Below are 25,680 nucleotides of genomic sequence, written 5' to 3' on the forward strand. Positions count from 1 at the left end.
GTATGCCTTCTGAGAGGATAACACTATTTCATGAAATGAAGCTCAAAAAAGGTGATTTTGGACAATGCATCACCTTTAAAATTTTACTTTTTGATTCTTAAGAGACTTAAGAGCATTTCTGATTTAAAAAAAATCCTCTAAATGATTGGACATGAACAGAAACTCTAAGGTGGAACGAGGTGCAGATAGATGTACCTATGCCCTAACAATAAAATCACAGCTGTCTCGTCTCAGTCACCACTCCAAAAGCTTTTTTTAGGGTTTATCCACAGAAACACTAGTGTTTTGCACCTCCCGGTATCTTGCCAAATGATACAAGTGGATTGGAGATCTTTGGCATGTGCCCATTCTGGCTTATTGAGCTTGAAACCATTCATTGACTTGTATTGTCACAGACCGTGCAGAAAGAGATGTCTTGCAAGCATAAGGGAAAAAGAGATCTGTTGGGGGAAAAAAAGAAGCTGGAGCCAGGAAGTGCTATTAAAGGCTTCCCTCTGCTCCTTTCTATAGGCAAAAGCATTAAAATACTTTTGAATATGCAACTGCTTCTTTCTCGGATGACAGCTCGGCAGTCTGTGGCATTACCTCAATTTGCCTTTGTTGGTTCTCAAGTTTAGATGATCTAAACCTCCATATTGTGGAATACTCTGTTTTGGATGTATTACTCTTGTTGGTGTACTTGTACTTTCATGATTCTGTGCGTGGCACATTTCAATGCGTGCTTTGTGCAAAAGCTTTGTGAACAAGCTACCAGCTGTTGTCACAAGCTGGCAGTTAGCAGAACCTCGCTCGATCATTGTCGTAACTTGAGGTCCTTCACAGGACAAAGAGAAAACAATAATTTAAACATTTTAGGTTCGGGTAAAATATTTATATGCGACTATTGAAGTGGGAGTAAAGAGGTGAAGTTTGTATTGTGACAGTGCATCTCTGGGGATACAGTAAGCACTCCACAACAAGAGAGAGGAAAACAAAACAAAACCTGTTAAATTCTTTTCCAGACATTTTCCTGCTGCTTTAATATTCATTTATTCCACATAGACTGCGATGGATTTTCTTGTCCATCTGTTTTGAGGACTCTTTCCAATAATTAACTTCAGCAGAGACGAGCCGGTGAATCGAAGCACTTTCACTACTGGCACACCATGTAGTCGCCCTTAGCTGTGGTTTCACTTGTAAAACTGCAAATAACTGAGAAGTTGTTTGTGTAATATCTCAGAGGAAAAGAACAATGTTTAAAACAGCAATTTGTCATATTTTAGATGTGCATAAGAACGTGATCCCTCCTGTCCCTCGGGGGTTATTATTTGATGCCATTGTTCCACTTCACTTGGCTTCACTGTCATTTCACTGCATGGATTCAAGCTTCTAAAACTCTACAGTCACCACCACCTGCTGCTAACCCAGTGGAGCCGAGCGCTGCTGCACAAATGAACGACGCACTTTAGAAAACATTTAGGTCTCATGAAAAACAGAAAAGTGGGAAGGGATGTTATTGTTAAATTATTTTGAACACATAGCTAACATTTCTTTTTCAATAACTTTGGACTTTTTCCTCTTAAACTCAGATGGAGAATCATTTTTGAATCATTTTCCAACCCCACTATTAGTGTGCCTTCATAAAGACATGTTTTAGTCAAAGCTTCCTGCAGTGTGTGTCTGCTTCTCTTATTATCAGTTCCAACTCCAGTGATCCCTTGAGTTTTCCTTCCCACACACTTGGTAAAGTTTCATAGGCACAACTTTGCTCCTTTGAGGCCATCCATAATAAGATTGCGGCGCTTACGGTATTTTTAACTGAGACGCACTGGCTGGGTTTAATTTAATTCGGGATTGTCAATTTAGGGAGTAGCGTAGTTGACTGGAAGGATTTAAGTGTCTGGACCACAGAGGAGAAAAACATCTCATCACTTATTAAATCATTTATTTCCATATGGGCTCAGATAATGGCATAAAAGCCAGAGGTCTAAATGATTTAAAGATATTTTCGACATGTTGTGAAAGATTTACTCTGTGCACTTGCAATGGCAAACACCATACCATTACCTGTTGATCATAAAAAAGTATGAACCTCGACGTCCAGGTGATCTCAATGGGTCGGTGCTATGATGGAGGGTAAAGTTTATCCCCAAGTCCAGTGATTGTGAAGGAATAGCAGAGTCTGGGTTGGGTAAGAATAACAATTCAGACCTGGTCAGGGTCAGGCCAAATCATTTTCTTGCGAAGATTGCCACAGATTTTTCACATCTAAATGTGATGGAATGAGCAGCTGGCCTAAATCCACACGTGTCAAGAACCAAACCAAGTCCAGGAGCAGTTACTAATCCAGAATTTACGTAATCCCAAATTATGAACTCCGTTTTTGCCCACTTCTGCTGCTCCGGCTTGTTTTTCCAGTGTTATGTTCAGCTGAGTTCAACTATCCATCTTTAAACAACCTGTTGTTTTTGATAATAATGAGTGTTAACTACATGGTGCTTGTCCTAATAATGTTAAAGAAATAGTTTCCAATAAGCTGGGAGTAGATGAACATACCCAGTTTTGCCAAAAGAGCTTTCACAAAGTGAAGAGATTACATAAAATAATTTAAAGGTGACATTACGTGCCTGAAAGCAATAAAGGAGAGTGACATAAAAGCTATAAAACAGAAGTCCTTTTCGCCTTTGTCACAAACTATGGCTTGAAAATTTTAATAATAACATGGCATCCACAGTTGAGAGGCTACAAACGAGGTCAGTAGCTTTAATGTATTATTTTAAGGGCGATAATATTTTAAAATTAATTAAAAATGTTATACATAGCCAGTAGGAATAAACACAGTGGTGTATTTCTCTGTTTGTCTTGGTAAAAAGCTTCCAAAATTTTGTAAGAAATCTGAGAAAGAGGAGTCCATTCTACAGTAATCCAGGCAAAAAAGAAAAATGTATGATCTCTTAATAAGCACATAAAGTCCCTTTCACCTAATGCATATAGAATCATTAAACTGCTAAATTACTTGTACTTATCAAATAGTTTTTTCTCTGTACTGTTTTCCCGCCGTACTGCACTGCAGGTCTTATATAAACATATATATTATATACATATGTAGCCTTAAGGGGAAACAGTGTCACAATCAATTTGTGGGACTTGCTTCTGCACAGGTCTTTCTTACTGTCCTTTTGAAGCTGATTTTCACCACCTGAGCCACATTCTTCTTTGCCTTTATTTAGCTTCAATTGAGTTTGTCCCTCTGAGCCCGACTTTCTAAAAGTGTTCAAAGACCGGACAGTTAAATCTACAGACAGGCTGATGCCCGGCTATTCACGAAGCAAAAGGCAGGCTGCATGAATTCTTAATCTCACTCATGAATGCACATAATTTATTGATGCCGTTCCAGAGAAAAAGTTTATCCCCAAGTCTGCAGACTGCTGCTTTGCTCTCGGGTTTGCTGCTCTTAGACAGTGACTACATTACAGCAGAGCTATATATCATGTGTCAAGTGTCCTGTATCTTTAGACAGCAGCGTTTTGCCTTTGTTGCCACCGTTCCTCTTCTCTATTGTCTTTCTGGAGTCTTTGTGATGACTTTATCTCTTCAGACCCCATGCTTCCTCCCACACTTAACAGCAATATTAGTTCTTGCTGTACTGTTCGCCAGCGGACTCCATCTTTGCTGCAAATTTGACTCAAACAACTCTCTTGGTTCCCTTGGAAACCAGGTGCTCAGAGATCAGGAAAGATCCATTTCACACTTCAGCAGAGAGACAAAGAGATGGTTAGACAAAGGGGAGGTAGGAGGGAGAGGGGATTAGACGGAGTGAGAGGTGGGGGGTAAAGGAAGCTTGACCTTAAAAGATGTGCCATTGTTTGAGCTTTTTTTCTTCCAAAAACAGAATGGAAATAGCAACAAATAGACAGAGAGAAATGTTGTTGACTCTCCTCATGGGATTTGTCTGTCCTTTGTAGCTGTCAGTGCTGAAATGGCCCGGATTTATTTAGAAGCGTTTGCGGAGAGGAGGTGAAAATGGCTGTTCTCATATATTGATGCGCCTCCTGTTGTTGTAAAGCACCGATGCATGCTCCTAGAAGACGATGGTCAAAATGAAAATAATTGCAAACATTTCCCACAGGTTTTAAACTTACATATTTCAAGTCATCAAACTCATTTTCTTACCAGCCAAAGATGATACAAGAGCTGTTTTCAGAGCTGTGCAAACCAACCTTGTCCTTTGTGAAAATATACGTCCTCTTTTTAAATCAAGGATTAAAAGATTAACCCAATCATTTTGCCTCAATGTTATGAGCCACACCCAAGATTACTGCCTGACCTGTTGGGTCAAGAAATCAATTTAGAATGAATGATAAAGTGACACAAGCAACAAGATTCAAAAAAGCAACACATGACGCCCTCCATATGAGGAAATTGAAGAAAAAATTACACCAAGGATGGCACTCCTCAACATTAGGTTTAATATTACTTTTTCACATAGCGCCAGCTTTTTTTACTTACATTTGAAAACTATTAAAAAAGTAAAAAACGGAAGAACTCTGTAAGTCGGCAAATAATCTTTCAAGGCAGTGAAAGCTGCCTAAACACATCTAAGAACGTAAAGATGGATTCTGTGAGCCTGTGTGGGATTATTCTGGAAACAATGCTAATCTTTTTTTATACATTTTTTATGTGAGCGACTTCAGCCTGAGTTTGGAGCTTTGTTTTAGTGCCTGAGTAGGTGGGTGAAACGCTCTATATTTCACACAGAGATAAACCCCTCTGCACAGGCAAAGCAATCAGAGTGTATATACTTAATAACAGCAGACTGTTTGAGAGTAAAGTGCAGTTTTAAAACACGCTCTGCTACTTTCTAGTCTGACTCTTACCCCCTTTTTCGGAATTAGAAATAGAAAGACAGAAATTGGGTGAATCATAAAGCGACACATTTGTCTACATATATTTTTTTTTTTTAGATCGTAGCTGGAAGAGAGAACATGTTGTGTATCTTTTTCTGTGTTTTCTGACAGTGATGGTGTTTTCAGAGAACATTGATGACATATCAGATTCATATCCACACTCTGTGGGAGATTTCACCAAGACAGCTGATTAAAAGTGCAGAAAAGTGGCCACTGTCAGAAAACTGGGTCACCTCTTCACTTATCAAATACACTCGTTTAGCTGCTTTATTATTCTACTTTGTAACACTGTAAATGCCAGCGGCACACATGGGGATTATAAATATATGCATCAAAAATGGCAAAGATGCTTTAACTCTTGGACTAGTCTCTTTTGCACCAACAAAAATAGAACCACCCTCTTATTTGCAAGCAAACATTTTCTGAAAAAGAAAGCAAGAGATTCACGACTTTCCCCCTGCAATCATTCCCACATAGGAAAGGATTTCTTGCAGAGATTCTGTACATTATTTTTAAAATGTAGGCTGTATTTATATAGTAAGTTGGGGTTTTTTGTTCCATGGTGTAAGTGCATACTTTGGCACTTCTTTGTCATTCCCTTTGTATCTTAAACTCAGTTATCTTTCTTAATGGGCTTTAGTTCACCCCGTTGCATATTAATACTCCAATTTTGTGCCCACACATTGCCATTTCTTCCCCGTCTACTTTCTTTTCATACTTATTAAAAGAAATCCATGCACTTAACCATGATGCATGAGTTTGGCTACTACAATGTTCAATTCAAATAAATGTATTTATTTAAATTGTAGATTTAACATATGTTATATTGCAGCTTATTTCAATTATTGTGCCTTTAATAAGAATTATGTTCAGGTAAAATCTGACAGATTAGGAACCCTGATTAAAACTAACTCTAACTATGCTAATAGACATAAACACTTGTTACCTTCAGCTTCCTTTAAAAGCAGCTCATCTTTATGTCCAAAAAGTTGTTTGAGACACAACCAGCAGTGCAAAAGTGCAACATGGTGGAGGGGGTGAAATGACTAGCAAGCGTTTTTGTTAAAGGTAATGAAAATGTGCATGTTTTATTAATTTTGAGGTGTAATCACCAGCTACATTTACCTGGAATTTGTTTAAAGAGATATGTTTTTATTCTGTTTTTGAATCTCTCTCTGAGGGATTCAAAAACACTGTAATCAATACATGTCATTCACCTGGTCGTGTCACATTATAAAACAAAATAACAGGGCCCAGAGCATAACTGAAAGTTTTTCATGCAAAGTGACTTTACCTCACATTTCATTTGACAGTACTTGCCATTTCCTTATCCACATTTACATTCCCAGCTTATATCTGAGCTTTTTTGGAAACAAAGTAATAGCAAGTAGATCAACATATCATATCTATAGATACCTCTATATACTACATAGGCATAGTGAACCGGACACCTCTCTGAGGGTGCGCTTCAACTCTTTGTCACTTTTAGATCACAAGGCAGCAGAAGCAGGAACAGCGCCGTGATCTGCAAACCTCCCAAAGTATCGGCTCAGTATCTAGCTCAGGGAGAGGTCGGCATCGGCATGTCTCACCCATCAAAGTATGATATCGTATGGGAAATAGGATCATTTAGATCTTGGATGTTCACCTTATTCTGAACACATTTTTCCTCTGCAGCAATAAATCAGCTTATTGATGCAACTGCTGGTTTTCTATGTGTACTCACTGGCTCCGGTATTGATTTGCCTTGCTGTTAGGCAAACTGCAGAGACAAGAGGTACAAAGGCAAAGAAAACACAGGATCATTTTTAGCATTTAATTGAAAGTAACTGGCAGCGTTGCATTTTGGAGGCTTCAGAGACGCTTGCAGCGAGCGCTCTCTGCCGAACAGTCGAGCTGTCTCGTTTTCACGTGTACATGGACCCCTCGTTAACTTGTGGACGGTTCGCTGAGCTGCCATATAAGCACTCTCGCCACGACAGGCAGTTGGAGACCAGGCCTAATTGGTAACACGGTTATGAACAGCTGGACCGATATGGGTGGCTGGAGCTCCTCAGTATCTGTGAGTGGGAAGATTAATGTGGAAAGTTGCTGTTTGTGCACACAGATCGTGACCTCTAATTTAAAACCTCCAGACAGAAGCCCTCTAGTTAAGCCTTACATTTTATTCTGAAAGGGTATTTATTAAACCATTGAGTGGATATAGGTACAATTATTCCAAGCTTGCTCATAAGCAGAATAAACAATTTATGATTCAATATTTAGCTCAGGTGGGATGCAGACATTTTTAATGGCCTGTTTATGGACTTTGAGAGCAGGGTATGTGACCTCTGGCCTATCTGGATACTTTTGTTTTGGCTTTATCTTAACATTCACAATTTTGTCTTATTATTTGGCCTAAATCCAAACTCAATAGTTTACTTGTACATGTCAAATCCTGCCTAATGTCTCCATACTATATAAATTCAAAATGTCAGATATCCTGTTGTCCTGACCTGCAGCATCACCCAAAACAAGGTCAAGTCTCTAAGGAATAAAGTTTTAATAGTACGAACATGTGGATGATCCTACCATTGGATGGAAGAATTATGATCAGGCCTGCCACAATAACACATTTGCTGGACGATAAGTTGTCCCAGAAGTTATTACCATAAATGTCATTTTGAGACGATTGTTAACTAATGGCATGAAATGTTCTAAGAATGTAGGTGCAACCTACATTCTTAGACCATAATTTCTAAAGAGCATTTAACACTGGAACTACAAGACATCTTAAATCCATTTTAATTAAGCAAACCAAAAACAAATAAGATTTATTATAAAGTCTTCATAAACAAACTTGCTCTTCAAAATATTTTCATAATTAGGATCGGACGGAGAAAACAGTGAGGACTTTTGTGAAAAAGTGTGTCAAATGTACGATATATGATGAATGGGGTGGAGGAATAATAACATATCCAAATGTATTTTTTGTTTGGAAAACGTCATGCAGTTCTTATCCTAATACAAAATAAATAACTAAACAACAAAAACACTCATCTTCTTATTGTCATTCAAATGCATGGGAATCCTGCAGTAAACAACCTTTTTTATTGCCTTTTGTTTAAAAAACAACTACTCTCATCTGTGGCATTTTGGGGAAAATTTAGTAGCTCCACTTTGGAGGCAACATGTTGCTCCTGATCAGACTACTGGTCCACTGAATGAGTATGTAAATGAACCAGTGCAAACACCTAAACAGGATTAACCTGATGAAATGAGCTTTTAATGCCACGTAGGCAAAAAAAAAAAAAAATGGAGTAGTTATTGTCTGAACTGTTCATTAGAATCCCAGGTCTGGTACCAGGCACACCCAGGTTGCTGAGTTAGACACAGGAGCACCTATCAGTGTTGGTTTATAGTCACCTTTTCACTTCCCACTGGCAGCCTCTCCGCTACAAGCGTCAGGCTGACCTGGATCCCTGCTAAAACCAGATCTGCTTTTAGGAAGAACACAGCCTCATTAAAACACAAGGCTGCTGCAAATCGGTTGGATGTGGGTGTGAATAGCTGTGCTTTTAGATCATTAGCGAAGTTAGAAAATGTCTTTCTTCTAAAATTATCTGTCAGTTATTATAGGCTATTGAGGATAACTAATGAAATCGCTGATGCAAAAAATTACAAATGACATTTATCCCTTTAGCTGCAAACATATGTTAACAAAAAGGAGAAGGGGAAGAGGGAGAAAAGTCAGGTAACCCTTATTTTTTTAAAGTTAGCAGTAACTTAAATGTCTTGTTAATCCGTGCAAATATGACAAAACACAGAGGATTCGGGACATTTTTAATGTGTCGTTCACGGCATTCATATAAACTTATTAGACTGATGTCTTAGCTTTGACTAGGCCACTCAAAGGAACTTAAATGTGACTCTAAGTCACTTTAACGATGCCTTAGTGGTATGCTTACTCTCATCTCTTATTATTTCCACTGGACGACTCTGCCATCACCGTATCACTGCTACTTTTGAGAATTGTGTTTTGGTACTTAAGACTTTGGTTAAAGTAATTTTTGGTATTTACTGTGATATCTTTTTTCATTTAAGGCCAGTCAAGCATCTTACAAAGATCATTTAAAATATCCAGTCTGTTTTGATCTCTGTTTTCCCACAGAGATCATTTTTTGGGGGATCTTGCAGGGTAACGTCTCTGGGAAAGTGAAAGAGTTTCCATGTCTTTCCATAACCCATTCCAAGTATTTACTCTTCAGGTCTTTGTCTCTGACCTGCATTAAGAAATTATTCGTCTTCCTTTTGCTTCTTGATTGATTTCCTCTCCCCCACCCTCACACAATGACAGCTATAAATCTAATTATACCTTGTGACATTTAGATTCCCCACTGGTGCAGTCAGGTTTTGTTTTTGTTTTTTTTAAATTAGACGACCTTGAAAGGTGAATGAAGCACCAGATTTTTATGTAGGGCTTCGAGTGAAGGAGGATGAGTTGAAGTGCATGCGTTTAAGAAACAAAATGAATTCAATTTAATTTGGAGTACTTTGTTTATTTGTTACATTCTTAAAAGAAAAGTCATTCAATCACATTTTCCATGGTAACAATGCTGTAAGAACAAAAGCAGGACTTGTTGGTTATCATGGAACTGGTCTGTCTATGATTTATCAGAAATTGGTTCCTCAGTAGAAGGCTTTTATCATTTATCTACAGACTGGTACCAGAGATGGCAGAGTAAATCATTCAACAATGCCACGAGGCTGAACATTGAGTAAATTGGCGTTTAGCTCTCATCCATTGCTGCTTAGTAGACCATCTGTTTCGAATGGACACAATATGTTTACAAGTGGTTGATGGTGTGTGTTTGTGCCAGGGGAATCGCACAATAACAGCACTCGGATTGCCTCCATAACCAAAAAAGTTGAAGACATATGCTTTTGGGTTTGGGCCAGTCATCTTTGGCTACCAGTCCGCCGCCTCCCACATGTCTGCTCTTAAAATGTTTTCTGTGTCCTGTGGATTTGTCCAGTAGATGTGCCTCAAACAGTGCTGATTAGCTATCTACCATCTGCTGGGTTGCGCTAGGGGAGCGGCTCATTATTCTGCCCGTTGCGCCTGCTCTGAAGCCGTCGCTCCACTCCAGCTATCAGGCGAAGCTGCGGGGACTCCTCGCACGCGAGCAGCAGGGAGCGGCTCAATGATTGCAGAGTTATAGTGCACGAAAAGTGGTTGAGTTGTAAGCATCTGTCTGTCAGAGAATGGGCCAATCTCTGCTTTCCAGCTGCGGCGGCACAATATGCTTGTGTCTTATGTGTGATGAGATGAATTTTAAAACACCAAGTGCATCCAAGGTCATCCTGAGGCATTATGGGAGATAGATCATAGTGTCTCGTGAAAATGTTGTGTTTGTGAAGGGGCTATATTTTACTTTTTTGTGATGCAACTCATGGCTATTTTAAATGACTTTATTGTCCAATGACCTTCTAGTCTTTTGTATTTATCAAAAATAAATATAATAGAATAGAATAGACTTTATTGATCCCCAAGGGGAAATTGCTTATTTGTTGAAAGCTACTCCATCTTAGGTAATAAATACAAAGGTTGTAAAATATATTTATACCTAAGAGTGATAAGTTCAAAATGACTAGATATAAACAAATAAATAAATAAATAAATAACAAGCAATCACATGCAATATATTAATCAATAAATGACCTATAAATGAGCACAGAAACAAATAGAATCAATTAGCACAGACTTGGGCATTGTGAAGCCTGATGGCAACAGGCAGAAATTACTTTCTGTGGCACTCTGTGGTGCACTTTGGCAAAATGCACCACATATTATTTTAGTATATTATCATGCTCATAATATATTCACATTCATTCCAATAAGCATTTCTGAGCCTTTCCAAGGCATTGCAACTGTACTGTAAGAAGTGTGGATTTTCTATCATTTTATGATTAAAACGCAAGAATATGTTTCACGTTCTGAGGTTGTTAAAAACGTAAGCATTCACATCAGAATCCACAGAGGACAAGGAGTAAATCTGGATCGGACGTATTCCTCTGGCCACAGAGGACAGCATTGATACTGTCGTTTGGTTTATGGTCTCTTTATGATGCGATGGTCTCTTTTGCTCTGGGTTTGGGTTTGTGGAAGTTCTTCACTTTGGATTCAGACTGAGGTTGTGATTCCAAAGAGAGTGCACCAGGAAGGTTTTTGAAGAAAGCGACGCACTGCAGAAGATGGATGGAAAACATCGTAATGGTGTCTTGCAGAGCTCAGAAGTTAAAGTAGTGAATTGTGCAAAACAAAAAGAGTGATTAATGCCTCTTGTGAAGATTTGTAGGCTTGATTAAAAAAATACTGCAGTCATATGCAAGAGTTGAAAAGCACTAATTTAAGCAGACAAAGTAGTGTTTCACCTCAATACCAGTTATGTGCTCATATCTGTCTGTTTGTACTATTTCAACAGGGAGGGTGAAACTGTAGCTTGAAAAGTCACATGTTCTGTTTTTTTTTTGTTTTTTTTTTAGAAAAGTTTTATTTCAAGATAGGCGTTTTATTTTGACTGAATCATTAAACTCAGCTGACCAACTTAAGCTGTCAGGAGAACAAAGAATCTTGTAAGATTTAAAACGTCGATTAACATTGTATGTGTTTGTCATGTCATATTTTTGTCATTTCAGGACCTTGTGGGTAGCGCGCCGCCTCAGAGGAACTGGAAGGGAATAGCAATCGCCCTCCTGGTCATCCTGATCATATGCTCTCTGATTGTCACCTCTGTTATCTTACTGACCCCAAGTATGTATCACACAACAAAACTCTGCCGCTTAGTCAACACTTCCTTAAAAATAGTACTCTGCTTTATAATGCAAGACAACATGACCTCCTAGTGATGCATATAAATAGTGCATTTTTGCATGTCATTTACTTGCACTTCAAGCTTTCTGGAGGCGCTTTCTTGCTCTTTAAATGACGACAAATCTTGTGGGTTTACTCAAACTGCAGGAAAATCTCCTCACTCTTCAACCAGACATGATTATTCGACATCTTTTAACTGCGCTATTTTATCACACCGGGCATCAGAGTTTCATCTTTTCACAGAACTGCATGCGAGAAAACATGGAACATAAAGGAAGCACGCTGTAAACTTTTATCCCCTGAGACGTGCTTGTGTCAGCTGGTGTGATTTGCATTAAAATATGTCATTATATCTGCTCCAATTCTTCCCACCACTGCAGATGAACTGGGTCAAATTTTTAACTCAGGATATTACCATAAATCTATTATTGACATTTAGACAATTAGTTTCTATACTGCATGTGTTCTAATTGAATTTTTCTAATTGGCAAATGTCGCATAACGATACAGGTTCAAATGTACTGATTTGGATTAAGTGACAAAATATGTGTAGTTTAAACATTTTGTAAAAATTTTATGAAAACTGATCAAAAATGTTAAACGTCTAAGGTACTTAAAAAGATGTTGCACCAAACTTTAAATTTTTCATTTGACTACATATTTCACACCATTTTACATATGCAGTGTTGGCCTCATTTTCTGCATTGATGTCTCCAAACCTTTAACATAAATGGCGTTTCATATATTCTTTCTGAATTTATTTTTAGAAATATCAAACCTTTAGTTTTAATTAATATATTTATTTTCTAAATTAGTATTTTGGTATATTTTATGTATGTTATGGAAAAAAAAATAAAATCATCCAATTTTCTTTGAACTAATGTGTTAACTATGACTTTCTGTCTCTCTGGGGAACAAATCGTTCCTACAACAAGATAACTGGTTCTAGATTCATCTCAGCCAAGTTAAGATGAATTAATTTATTCTCATACTTCGAAACAATAACAGTTTTGGCAAAGCTCACGGCTCCAAGTTGAACTAATAGTTGATTGATCGTGTTTTGTCTGCATTGAAGCTTAAGGGTATGTGTCTACAGGTCATAACATAAATCGCAAATTAGCATATTGATTACGCCATTGCCTGGAATCCATCATATTCCCTCATGATGTATTTGCTTATTGAAGTCGTTCCATATTTTACTTTCTTATCACAGAAATTTTGTGTTTGTAAGTGCGGTCACTTTTGCCACTCTTACTACCATCAAGTACGCGGTGACGGGGTTTGACATGAGTTTGTTGTTTGGCCTTTAAACTGTTATTTCACTGTCAGAAACACACAGGAATACTGAAGAACTGTCAGATACGGAAAAGTAAAAAAAAAAAAAAAAAAGGCAGCGGCACATGCTAATTGCACATCTTTGATAATTCTGTGGCCATAAAATCTGAATAAATTCAGGTGACTCATGAGGGAGTCACCTGTTGAAATACCATAATGCTACTCTTTAATAAAATCCTGACTGTATTAAGCACATTAGAAGTCAAAGCAATAATGCAGTAAAAGATTTATTTTAGGACTTTAGACACATCTAGTTGAGCCAATAAATGTAGCTGCACTGTCATTATAATTCAAATTATGCTTTAGACCTTGTGAATTAATAGTTTCTTTGAATATAATTTAAATTAAAAAAAATTAAATTTTGCACTATGGGATTAAACATTTAAAGTGTACCAAATTGAATGATTTGATTAAACTGTAAGAGAGTTATCTAATATAGTCACTGAAGGTTAAAAATTGTGGAAACAATCAGAAAGCAGAATGTTTTTTTTTGGAGCTGTAATAAGAAAACGAATGATCATATTTAAAAAAAATAATAACATTTACTGTAAAAAGGAAGGGATGTTTATCTTTTTTGATACTTGTCGACTGTTTTGCTACTCCAGATTAATGGGAATCTGTTAAATTTGTGAAACACTCATAATTGCCATGTAACCATGGGGACAAGATGAGACACCTGTTCAGGAGCATGAATACACACGTTTCCCTGCACCCATGGCTGACTTTACACTCAGCCCTGCAGCCTGCAAACTCACCTCATATGATTTGTCACAGCAGCAGCGTTCTGCAGGTTCCTGCAGCTCAGGCAAGCTATTTTAATTTGATGACCCTCTTCCAGCGGGGCACGTTTTTACAGACAACACCAGGTCTTTGGATGGTGATTCTGTGCTGGTTTATGCACAGAGACAGGCTCATCGTTTCACTGGATAAAAGGTCTTTTAATGTTCAGTGCCATTCATGCCTGTATTAATTGGGATGATAATGCAGTAGCAGCTCCAGCCTGATGTCAGATCCAATTTTCCTCCACAAATCAGCCTTCTCATGCTACCCCGGCTTGCAAGAGGAGAGAATTTCTCTGATTTCTTATATGCTGATAAACACTTTACAGTGTTTGACGTGGCTTCACACATTTATTGCTCGCAAACAACTTGAGGCCTGTCAAAAGATTTTAATTATCCATTTGCAAAATAATACCAGGCTGTCAGTCTTTGTGATAGCTGTTGTTTCTAAACTCAGATGCAACAGAAAACTCTGAAAGACTTTACATATTGGCCTTTTTTCCTCTCTGCTGGCCTGGCTCCCCCCGTCGTTTGTTCAAACCGCGGTTCATCTACCAGCTTCAGGTCTCATTTTGACCTTTGGGTTAACAAGGCGCTGCCAACCTTCTGCTAGATAAAAACCCCAGCATGCTACTCACAGACCAATTGAGCAACGCTTCACTGTCCACTTTTAAAACTCGTCTTAAAACCCATCTATTTTACTTGGCTTTCAACTCTAGTGGGATCTAGTTTTAAATTGTATTTTTTTGTTTTTAAACTGTAAGTTTTTTTTTTATGTTTTTTTTTTTTTGTTATGTTGTGTTTTGATGTACAGCACTTTGTATCAGCTGTGGTTGTTTTAAAGTGCTTTATAAATAAAGTTGGTATAGTATGGTATGGTATTTCTTTTTCTTTTTCTCTTTGCATTTTGCTTTACTTTCTAAGTTTAAGGCAGGGAACAGATGTTAGAACTACCGCGATGTCTGCGAAAAGGCAGCCTATGCTGAAATGATGAGAATCTCACAGCAGCTTGATCTTCTTACATTCTTTTCTTTGAAAATTGCTGAAGGTAAATAAAAGCTCCAGTTGACCTCAAAATCCCTGGAGCTTTTATAAATTCTAGCCAAAATCTTGGTTGTTTTTACTGAGATAAACCAACAGATAAAGAGAGAGAAAAAAAACAATGGTCATGTGTCTTAATTAAGCCAATCTGTATACTTTATTTCCTCGGCAGAAGAGTTTGTAAAGCATTTAATATATCCATGCTTATTTATCTAACTCTGATGCATTTGACAGGTGAAGATGACAGCCTCGCTCATAAGAAGAAAGTAACAGTCGAAGACATCTTCGGTGCGGACCTTCGAATCCATGACCCAGATGCTAAATGGCTCAGTGGTGCGTTTACAGTTCAGCTTTGACATTTAAAAACTGACTTCTTTGTCAAAACACAACCCACACTCAGACAGTTTGACATTTTCCTTTTCAACTCACAATATACCATTGGTATTAAAATCTGACACATTTTTTTTTCCAGAGGTGCAGCTTCCTGAACAACCAGCACTGATAAGAGTTCATGAGTAGTGAGATTAGCGCAAGTTTAAAACTCAAACAGGTTATTTTAATCATTTACAAAGCAGAGATCAAAATCATTTGCATCTAGATAAATTTAAAGCAGTTCAGGCAAGTGAGCCTTGCACAGTGTGTCTACAATTATTATTATTTTTTTCAAATTGTATCTGTAGGATGTGGACCACAGATGAGATCTAATTCATTTAAAAAGCTGCAATAGTTTAGCTTTGTGAGTGAAAATGAAAAACTGAACTTTCTTTGTTTTCAGATTCATTCATTCCAGAACAAGCATAGTTAAGTAGTTAGACTGTCTCTGTAGGTAATACTGTTTCTTAGTCACATATCTGTGACTGTTTGCTTTCAGACAGCAAATAAATTCTGACATAATGCAGACTAATTTCAGCTGCAAGTTTAAAGAATTAAAAACAGATCATCATAACGAGCAAAAGATGCTTAGCACTTTAGGTTTCTTGTTGTTTTTCTGAAGTAACACCAGAGATTAAAACTGTCTATATAGCCCATCCATGTTGGATCAGGAAATTTAGCGTCCCCTGGTGTTCACTAGGAAGATTGCTCCACATTATTTTAAACCACAACATGGTGCTTCTTCTTACATTTTCTGCAGACAGCAACAAACAATGTTGTTTTAATAAAAATATTAAGATTACACTTGCTTAATTTCATTGAGAAACCACAAACTTATTTCAGTTTAGCAAGATAAAACACAGGGAAAAGCATTAAATACTCCTTCAGGTATTGTTTCTGTTAAGCTTATATCTGTTTAAGTTCCATTAAATTCAGCCCACATCCCAAAAGTAGTAAGTGGGATTCAGCATTTTTCATGTACTCTAAAGACTTTCTGCCACTTTTCCACCGCAGCCAATTCTCTAAAGACAAAAGACTGCAAGCACCTTCAAACACACTGGGAAAAAAAAAAGTGAGTTTTTTGTTGCTTGTAAAGAATAGCAGTTAATTTTTAAGATGTTGAAACAACTGACTGGGTTTTCTTCTATGATTTCTATTACATTTTGATGTTTTGGTCCTTCCTCCTTGGATGGAGGACGCAGAAGAAACGGATTGCTGTCAAATAAGGAAAAGAAAAATTTTCATGCTCTCACTAAAGGAATGCCTGAAGAGTCACAAAGTAAACGATTAATCCTTATTGAGCCCTGGATCTGTCTTTATTTGACAACACAAACTTATTTGTCTTTTTATTTGAATACCTCTAAACACAATAAGACCCCTTAACATTCCTCCAATTTAAATAAATGTCACATAAACAACTCTAATCCTCTCCTAGTGTAGAGCAGACAAAGCCAAGACTAATTGTAGAATCAACACACACACAGCAGACTGAAAACAAGCCTAGAGCAGCAAGTGTGTCTGTGGACGGGGGAAGTGTGGGAGCAACAGCATTTAATGAGACAAGCTATAGCATTGTGGTTAAAACCACTGCAGTAAGTCAAGCCACAAAGTAGATTCACTAAACAATGATATTTGCTTACAAGTCGAGTTAATTTATCTGTATGTTCGGATGAATTTTTTTGTAATCTGGCACTGTCTTTTTTTCATGGTGATCGTTTCCTTCTTTGTTTTATTCTTATTGGACGGTTCAGTTTGGCAGCTAAAATTCTCCAAGCTTCTCCAAACTTTTGCAGCGGTTTTTAGTCCAGACTGCATCAGTTTTACCAGTCCAACCTCTGAAACTGATCAAACCTGAGTGTAATGTTTCCAGCTGCTAATTAGATGTTTGAACTTAAAAACATATTTTTTTTGATCAAACCTTTGAAAGGGCACAATGATCATTTAGCAAAGCTTTTACTGGTGAATAGCTTTCCTATGTCACCAGGTCAAGTTCCTGTGGAGTTGTTAGCAAGTCCGAAGGAAACGGCTTTAACTCATTTGTGATTAGTTTACGTTTTCTATTTAACACTGAATTCTGTTCAAGTTTGAGGACTATAACAAGTAAAGATGATAACCTAAGCAGAATACATGTGTACTTTAATTAGTGCAGTAAGGCACAGCTGACTTCATTTGTTTTCTGACAGAAAACAAATGAAGTATAACAAAGTATAACAAATTTTTGTTATACTTTGTTTTGTTTCTTAGATTTTTTTTTTTGTTTGTTTTGCTCATGCCATGAAAACTAAGGCAAATGGTGTATTTGGTCTGGTTGCCTTGCAGTGTCATTAACAGATTTTGCTCCACAACAGTGTGTGTGCGTGTGTGTCCATGTGTATGCGTGTGTGCATGTGCGTGTGCGTGTGTGTGTGTGTCTGTGTGTTTGGCGATGAATGTTGCACCTGCTGCACATTTGCATTTATTGAATTAAGGGCACATCAGACATGTGTTGACATATGTTGTATATTAAGATTTTTTTTTTACTTTCCGTAACTGTGAAGAGGGAATGTTTGCACTTTATGACAATTATGTAATTTTTCTCAACATTTTCCAGTTTCAAAATGCATGTCGTTCAAAACCTGCTAGAGATGTAAACTAATGAAGTTGTTATACAACAACATTTGAAAATCGCTATGTTGTTGTTGTTCAGGAATGCCTAAATAAGACTGTTACATGATTTGTGACAAAAAAAAAAAAAAAAAAAAAAAAAAAGCCACTTTAGAGTTTTGATATTTAAATTATTCAGTTTTGATCTGGTCCACCCTACTTTAATTGTAGCTGAATGAGAAACATAATTTTTTCCAAATGGCAGACTTTTGTGATAGATGGAATTCCTCAATCTTGTTTTGGTGTCACTTTCTAAAGTTTTGTGGTGTAGCGTAGAATTATGTTCTTAAATTCTACAATTAATTGCAATTTTTTTTTCTTTATTTATTTTGTCTTCGTTGAGTGCAAAAGCAAAACCGAAATCAAGTTGCTTGTTTGTGTCCACATGCTTGGCAAATAAAGCTGATTTTGATTCTGATTGAAATGCCCTGCTTGTGTTGAGATTTAAAACAACACTATATCTGAAACAAAGACCGCTACACATCAATCAGGTTCTATAAGGATTCTTTGAAGAAACTGAGATGAGAGCTCTCATTTCCCTGTGAGATTAATTAAGTATTTTTTTTTAACTGCATTGAATTGAACTGACCCCCACATGGGGCCTTCTTTAAATATCTTGAATGCTCCGTTGAATTAGCACCAGCAGAAAAACACAAAAACAAGATACATGAGTATAAAGAATTACTTTGTCTAATTGGTTTTTGAAAATAGACATTTTCTTTGCACTAGCAGTGCACAATGCAATATCAAAACATCTAGTGGATAGAAAGCTATTGCCAAGGAGCAACTTACAAATTATTTGTTAATTTATACAAATCTGTAATGCAAAAACAAAGGAAAAAAAAAATCAACACTTGTCCTGGTTTTGTACCGAATTAATCCTACTACCTTATCGCGCATTTCTAGCGTGCTTCTTTTATGTAAGTCTCATTAATGTTTATTTTTGCTTTATTTTCATAAACCAACTGCAAACATTTCAAATATATTATTTGTTGCCTTTACTTTGTTGAAGCCCTTAGCTTAGCTTAACTTCTAATACCTTCTGCTTAAAATCAACTTGCATGTGTACGTCTGATTGGAGTTGAGGGACAGCATGTAATGAACAGAACCATCTGTCCCCGTTTTCTGCTGAGCAGATTATCCTGTGATTACTTGCATTACCTCCTTATTAACATATAATTACTTACATTCTCACATGTCTGCGCCCTTCATTTGCAACCGTGATGAAAGCGCCTTCAGCACCTGACGAAACTCCCGCAATCAATTGTGTGACATTGCACTTGTCATTTAAGTTAATGCAATCAGCATTCATTTGTCGCTAATGACCTTCTGATAAGAAATCCGACGGGACCGCCTCTCACTCGGGCGGCTCTCATCAATATTTTGTGGACTTCATTCACAGCGGTGCGTAATTGATCCCTGTTGCTCTTTGATCACTTTCCGCCTCTGAAGTCTCTTACTCACCTCTGAGTTTCTCACACACTCCTGGCTCCAAACACAATGATTCAACCTTCACATTGATCTCTAAAACAAAGAGGTGCTGCCTTCTGTCTCACTGGTGTTCATGTTTTTGAGATATGATGGAATACATAAAAAAGAACGGTGGGCCCGCAGTGGTTTCAAGTCCCATCTATTTTATTAAAATGTGGTTAAAAAAAATTCTTCCAGATATAGTACAAAAAAATATGGAAACTGCAAACATTTCACTATTAATTAGCATTTGTTTTTGCCTTTTGTGCAAGGTATTATAGCTTGTTGGAATAATTCAAGAAACAGGATTCCTGCAGACGTATAGCTTTGTGGTTGCTGTTTTAAAAACATCAAAGGCCTTAGAGATTTGGAGCATGGTTGGCTGACTTCTTCTTCTTCTTTTTTTTTTTTGCAGAATTTGTGTTGGAAAATTAATGCCTAACCCAGCACACTTCATACTCTACATTATCATAGGTCATGTAGGTCATGATTCAATGTTAAGATCCCACTGCTCTGTTTTCTTTCTGCACAAAGAAAACTTGCCACAGAGAAAAAAAAGTGGCAGCTGTGCAAATGAAAATGCTTATCAATTTCACAGCCAAATTATTAAGACATGAATAAAACTGATATTTTGTTTCAGTTTTAATTTCTGCTACAATCCAAGTGCTTGAAGTACTGTCCTATCTGTGGTTTATCTACAAAGATAAAAGCTTTTCAGTCAACCATGCTTAGATATCGTAAATATCCACCTTCATTTTCTGTCATCCATTATACAGAACATTGCATAGAATATTAAATAGAGCATGCTCTAGCGGGTTTAGTTTTAAAGCCTTTAAATAAAAATATATAAGCTACCACTCATTTGAGCATGAACACAGTTTGTAGAGTATGAGCTACTCACACACACACACACACACACACACACACACACACACACACACGATAAATAATGAGGATATCTTTTCACAGGCAGGCATTTTAATTAAGAGACGCAATTAATGCTAGTTTGTAATCTTTAATGTCTAACAGGAACATGCTTCAGAGTAATGAGACTCTGTTTTAGGTATAAAAGGATCAACTCTGCTGAGACTGTTGTGATCTGTGTTTTCTGTGTTCAGTCCTGTTCCTGTCCTGTCTTCCCTGTTGATTTCTTCCCAGGAGTGTCTAGTTACCTGATTACCCCCGTGTGTATTTAAGTCCACCTGTTGTCTCTGTCTCTTGTCGGGTCCTCGTCTACTGTCGTCTTTGTCAGCGTCAGTCTGTCCGTTGTCACAGTAGAACTGGTTAAGTCCTGTGTCGGCGTCATCTCTCTTTTTTTCAGTCCTCTATCAGCTGCTAACGGTAATTAGCTGTGTGCTATTCTCTCTGCCGTGCCGCCTGCATTGGACTGTTTTGAGCTTCTCCTTATTAAATCATCATCTTCTTCATCATCATCTGGGTCTCGGCGTTCATCCTCACCACCACAACCATACAAATCATGACAGAGACATATCCCAGAGATTTCCCAGTGAAATTAAGATGTTGTGGGATAAAAAAAAGAAAAGGAGTGTAAACGGCGTGTTTTAACTGCACCACCGGATGGCTGAGAGGCAGTAATTAATCAGAAAACCTAACTAGCTCCAGAGCATGTTAGGTGTCCAGCATCATGACCATAGTGATGGACCCAATTAAGTAAGCCGACATAGTTACTGACCCAAAGTTATCTTAATAAGACACTGATTGGGGATGCCAGTGATTTGATCATTCATCAATATGAAAAAAATAAAAAAAACTTCTACCCTATTACAGAGTACATAACTAACAATGAGAACTGTAGCAGTTTTTAGATAAAACTTGAATTAAAGAAAAGGGAGCAAAATTACACCAAGCTTCATAAAAACTTGTTAAAAGCCATTTTCTGACTGTGTTCAACGCCTCACCCAAAAGTTATTGGACATAATTAAGGCTCATGTTGAACCATGTCTGCATTTCTAAATGTTCTGTTCATTTCCATGTGGTTTGGGAGCCATTGGTAATGGGACTGAAAAGTGTCACTTCACCTCTGCTTTACTCATACAGTGTTGACTGAGCCGTGTACTCTCTCTCTGGTTTATATTTACTGGATTTTTATTACTGTAATTATGTTTGTTTATTGTTCAGCAATCAAAAAGATTTATACTATTGATAAAGAGACAATTAAATCACAAATGAGTCCTTCAGTGTGTCCTTTTGATGATTTTTCTTTTAAGCCTTCAGCCTCAATAAAATACTGTGACTATCTATGTAACCCAACAACTTTTGGAAATAAAGGATTGGCTTTAACCTTTAATCTTAATGAACAGCGAAGGCTTGTTTACCATAGTTTTTGCTGGTTCAACAATCTGGACCAAACAAAGTGAAATAAACTCCTATAGAAATTACTAGTGGAGCCGTGAGATGTAAGTCTCAAACTGTAATGTCTGATTTCTAAACTGACAGACAAAGACCTGCTATACCGATCGAGGGATGGGAACGTTCTCCGGCTTAATGTTGAGACGCAGAAAGAGGATACTATTGTGCCAAGTCAGCTATTTGTGAGTATGCCTGACTGATACTGGTGGAATATGTTGCAAGAACTTGTCTTCTATGAAAAAGAAACAAAGAAAGAAAGTCCAGGGTTTTTAGGTGTAAGTTATGGCGCAGCTGCAGTATAGCTTTTGTGAACTTGAAGTTAGACCATTTAAAACTAGATGTTGACAGAGGCTGTTTTTACCAAGGCTTCAAATTGTTAACATGGCATTCACATGATAAAAATAAAAGAAATGTCGCCACTTATCAGTGTGTGAAAAGAGCAGAAATTATGTTTCCAACTCTGGGGCGTTAAACAAAAGCAAATGTAACCGGGCAGTTTGTACGACATCAGTCATACTACACACTGAAAACAGCGACTTGATGTTTTATAAAGAGCAAGCGATCAGAACTAGAGAGGAAAGATAAATATATATATTGAGAGAGATGAAGCATTAAGTGCTAAATTACACAAGAAGACAGGAGTGCATATTCTTCATCTCTGTCAAGTTACATCTTATTGCTGATTCCTCCTTGAGCTCATACTACTCCACTCTGCAAAAGTGCACCTTTTGACTTGTTTTCTTTTTTTTTCTTACTACAACCACAAAGTTCAATGCATTTCATTACGGACTTTCTGTAGCAGATCAATAAAATGTAGCGGACAAATGTGATATAAAAGGAAAGTGATTTTCCATGGTTTTCAACATTTTTATCAATAGGATCTGGAAGGTTTTACAGAGACCGCCTGTCATTAATTTAATTTCAGTAAAACTCCAGTTATCCTGTGAATGTCCAAGTTTTACTAAGAACATTAGTGACCAAACAGCATCATGAAGACTGAGAGACAGAGCAGACAGGAAGTTGTGGAGAAGTTTAAAGCAGAGTTAGGTTATAAAGCAGTACCCCCTGCTGAACATCTCAACAAACACTGTCCAGCCCATAAAAAGCATGACCTAACTTCAAACCTACCAATACAAGTTTGTCCATCTAAACTTAAGTCCACAGCATGAGCAGGAAAGCATTATGGCCCATGGTTGCTGTGGAGTAGGTGGACAGGTTCACAGATTAGGAAGAGGACTTTGTATCAATCCGTTATGTTTGAGTTGTTTTGGACAAGACTTTCAGTCAGCAGATGTTCAGGGCTGGTAGAGGTATGACCTCAAAGACTTGTTGCTATGATTGCAGAATATAGAGTCTGCATAAAGTAGATGCTCACATGCAACTCACACATTTGCTTCACTTTTCTGGATAGGTCTGTATCATAAAATCTGAATAGAACACATTAAAGTTTGTAAGAATGGGACAAAGGCTGAAATATTTCAGGGGTCGGAATAGTTTTGCAGTTTATATTCCCCCAACATTCAGGTTTCCCTTCCTGTCCCAGACACTCAATCTATTGAAGTTTGGCCATCAGATATCTGGGCACGTAATCCTCATGTTTTAAATGAGCTCCACAGTCAGCCAGCCTCAGTTCAAGAACTGTCTGTGAAATCTATGAAGTGCACTCATGCAGACAAGTCGGCTCTGACAGTTCTGGATAAAAAAATAAAAAAAAGGATAATCTGTTTTCTGAAATTTGTAATAAATGACGTACATCAACAAAGTTCTTCAAATCGGTGAAAATGACACACAAGAAAAATTCATAGTTTTATTATGACAACAGTTCTGAAAGTAAGATTAATCAAGCCTCACTGTATTACTAATGTTTTATTTTTTTATGTTTTTCAGGAGAGGTCAAAAGCTGCCAGATATCAGTTGTCTCCAGACATGAAGCATGTGCTGTTTGCCTTTGATGTAAAACCGGTAAATAAACATCCACGAAAATAAATATTACTGATGCATCCTATGGTGTTCAGATTGTGAGGTTTTGCCTGTCTAACCGATTCGGTTTGTTTCAACAGATCTACCAATACTCGTTTTTGGCCAAGTACATTATTTACAGCCTCGTGACACAGTAAGAGTCTCCTCCCTCGTGCTTTCTCTCCTTCCTCATTTCCCTCACACATCTCTGCCCTCAGTCTGACCTTCAGTTCACTGACGTCAGCCACATTTACCTGCTCCCACTGCGACTTTAAGGGACCTGCTTTCAGTTCAGTTCAGTGTGGTGAACTGCATTGTTTATTGCCTGTTCTTAACCCTGAACACATCTGTGCCTGACCAAGCAGTGCTTGTGTTTAGAAACAATGTTGTGGATGATTGGCCAGAGGAAGGGAGCAAAGACATTTGAAGTGCATTGTTGATGTGATTAAGTGTATATGTAAGTGGAGGTTCTATAAACTGTTCTCTTCACAGGGAGTCTTGGCCTTTAAATCCCCCCGAGGTGAATGAAGCCGTCCTGCAGTATGCTGGATGGGGACCCCAAGGTCAGCAGCTGGTAAGCGCTCAAACCTGCTGATTGGTGGCACCGAGACGGAGACACAGAGTCAGAATATGAAACAGTAGATATCTGTGATGCGTCTCAGTTGAATTGAAAAATCCTGTGGCGATAATTGACACTTTGTGTTGTACAGCGAAAATATTATGAGCGATAAAAGTTGAATCTCTGTCAGCTGTGACCTCCATCAATGTCAGGCAGTTTTATTTTTACACCACTCCTGAGCTGGTCGGAGCCACAGAGGCAGATGGCATCTCTGTGGCTCAACCAGTGGCTGACTCAAACGGAGGGCACTGGACTTTTTGGTTGCAAATGTTAGTCAGCAGTACAACCTTATGCAGAGCACTGCTTAGGTATTCACATTTCACTTTTCAACCTCAAACTGCAATGTGTTTTTAAAAGGTTGTGTTTGATGAATTAACATAAAGTGTGCATGATTGTGAAGAGAAGAAGCAATAAAGTGTTTTTTGGGGTTTTTTTTTTTTTTTTTGGTAGTACCAAAAATATTTTTTATAAGATTTGGAATCATCTTTCAGCTTTAAATCGATATCCAGACGATTCCACTGAAGCTCTGGTTGTATATTTAAAGTTGATATACTGCAGTATAAGTCTTTTGCTGCCTCTAGCGAGTTTCTCACAGGATTGTCCCATTCTTGGCTCCATCTATTCTTATATAATCTCATTGTTCCTGCTGAAGGAACGCATTTCCACTGAATGATGTTTCCAACTCTATGCTTTGCACTGTCACTATGGTGGATAGTTGTTATTTTCAGCAGAATCTGCTTTATGTGTCACAAATTTAAAAAATGTGAATATTTACTCCCAGGGCTCATTATTATGCTGATATTTTGTTTTGGTTGTACATATGGTGGCCACAGTCATTTGTTGCCCTTTGGTGCAGTTTTGATTTGAGGTTCCTTTGGTTTTCTAGTTAATCTCCAATAATGCAACATATAAAACATCTTTAAAGCTCACAGTGTCTCAATCACTTCAATCAACATTACATGAGTTAGGGGGAAAAAATAAACTATCTTTATCTACGTGATTTCCATGTTTCTGAATAATTTACTCTATAACCCTATACATAACTCTAATATAGTGTAAGGGACCTAAACCACGAATGAACCCTTAGCAGCATATTCCTTTTAAATTAACATTTGAAAAACGCTTTGAAAATGTTGTACAACCAAAACGTGGAGCCATAGAAATGGTAAATTGCCTGCTCTTGGCTATGTACCACAAATAAATTACACACTAAATTGTAGCTGAGGGGCTCTAATATAAAATGCTTGCCTGCCATTTAGAGCAGCTTTGGATTTAGTGTTGGTACAGTAGGAAGCTGAACTGAAGCGTCTTATTAGTGGGCTGCTTCTGGTTCCTGACCTTAAAAAAAAAAAA

The 25,680-nt window shown here is 37.6% G+C and overlaps 1 protein-coding gene across 7 annotated transcripts in view; it reads left to right on the top strand.

Moving 5' to 3' along the window:
• Positions 1–25,680, top strand: part of LOC106949145 (dipeptidyl aminopeptidase-like protein 6) — a 105,319-nt gene that overhangs the window by 57,873 nt on the left and 21,766 nt on the right. For 6 of the 7 annotated variants that reach the window (XM_015035214.1, XM_015035216.1, XM_015035210.1 and 3 more), the window contains 6 exons: positions 11,565–11,679; positions 15,129–15,227; positions 21,837–21,931; positions 23,637–23,711; positions 23,810–23,862; positions 24,201–24,282. In XM_015035214.1, the coding sequence (XP_014890700.1) occupies positions 11,565–11,679; positions 15,129–15,227; positions 21,837–21,931; positions 23,637–23,711; positions 23,810–23,862; positions 24,201–24,282 (519 nt within the window). Of the gene's footprint in view, positions 1–6,383; positions 6,404–9,302; positions 9,308–11,561; positions 11,680–15,128; positions 15,228–21,836; positions 21,932–23,636; positions 23,712–23,809; positions 23,863–24,200; positions 24,283–25,680 lie in introns of all 7 variants that reach the window. The other variant, XM_015035212.1, reaches the window with a different exon arrangement.

The sequence above is a fragment of the Poecilia latipinna genome, unplaced genomic scaffold (assembly GCF_001443285.1).
Source record: "Poecilia latipinna isolate Pla-1442-1.1 unplaced genomic scaffold, P_latipinna-1.0 Scaffold328, whole genome shotgun sequence".
Classification (NCBI taxonomy): domain Eukaryota; kingdom Metazoa; phylum Chordata; class Actinopteri; order Cyprinodontiformes; family Poeciliidae; genus Poecilia; species Poecilia latipinna.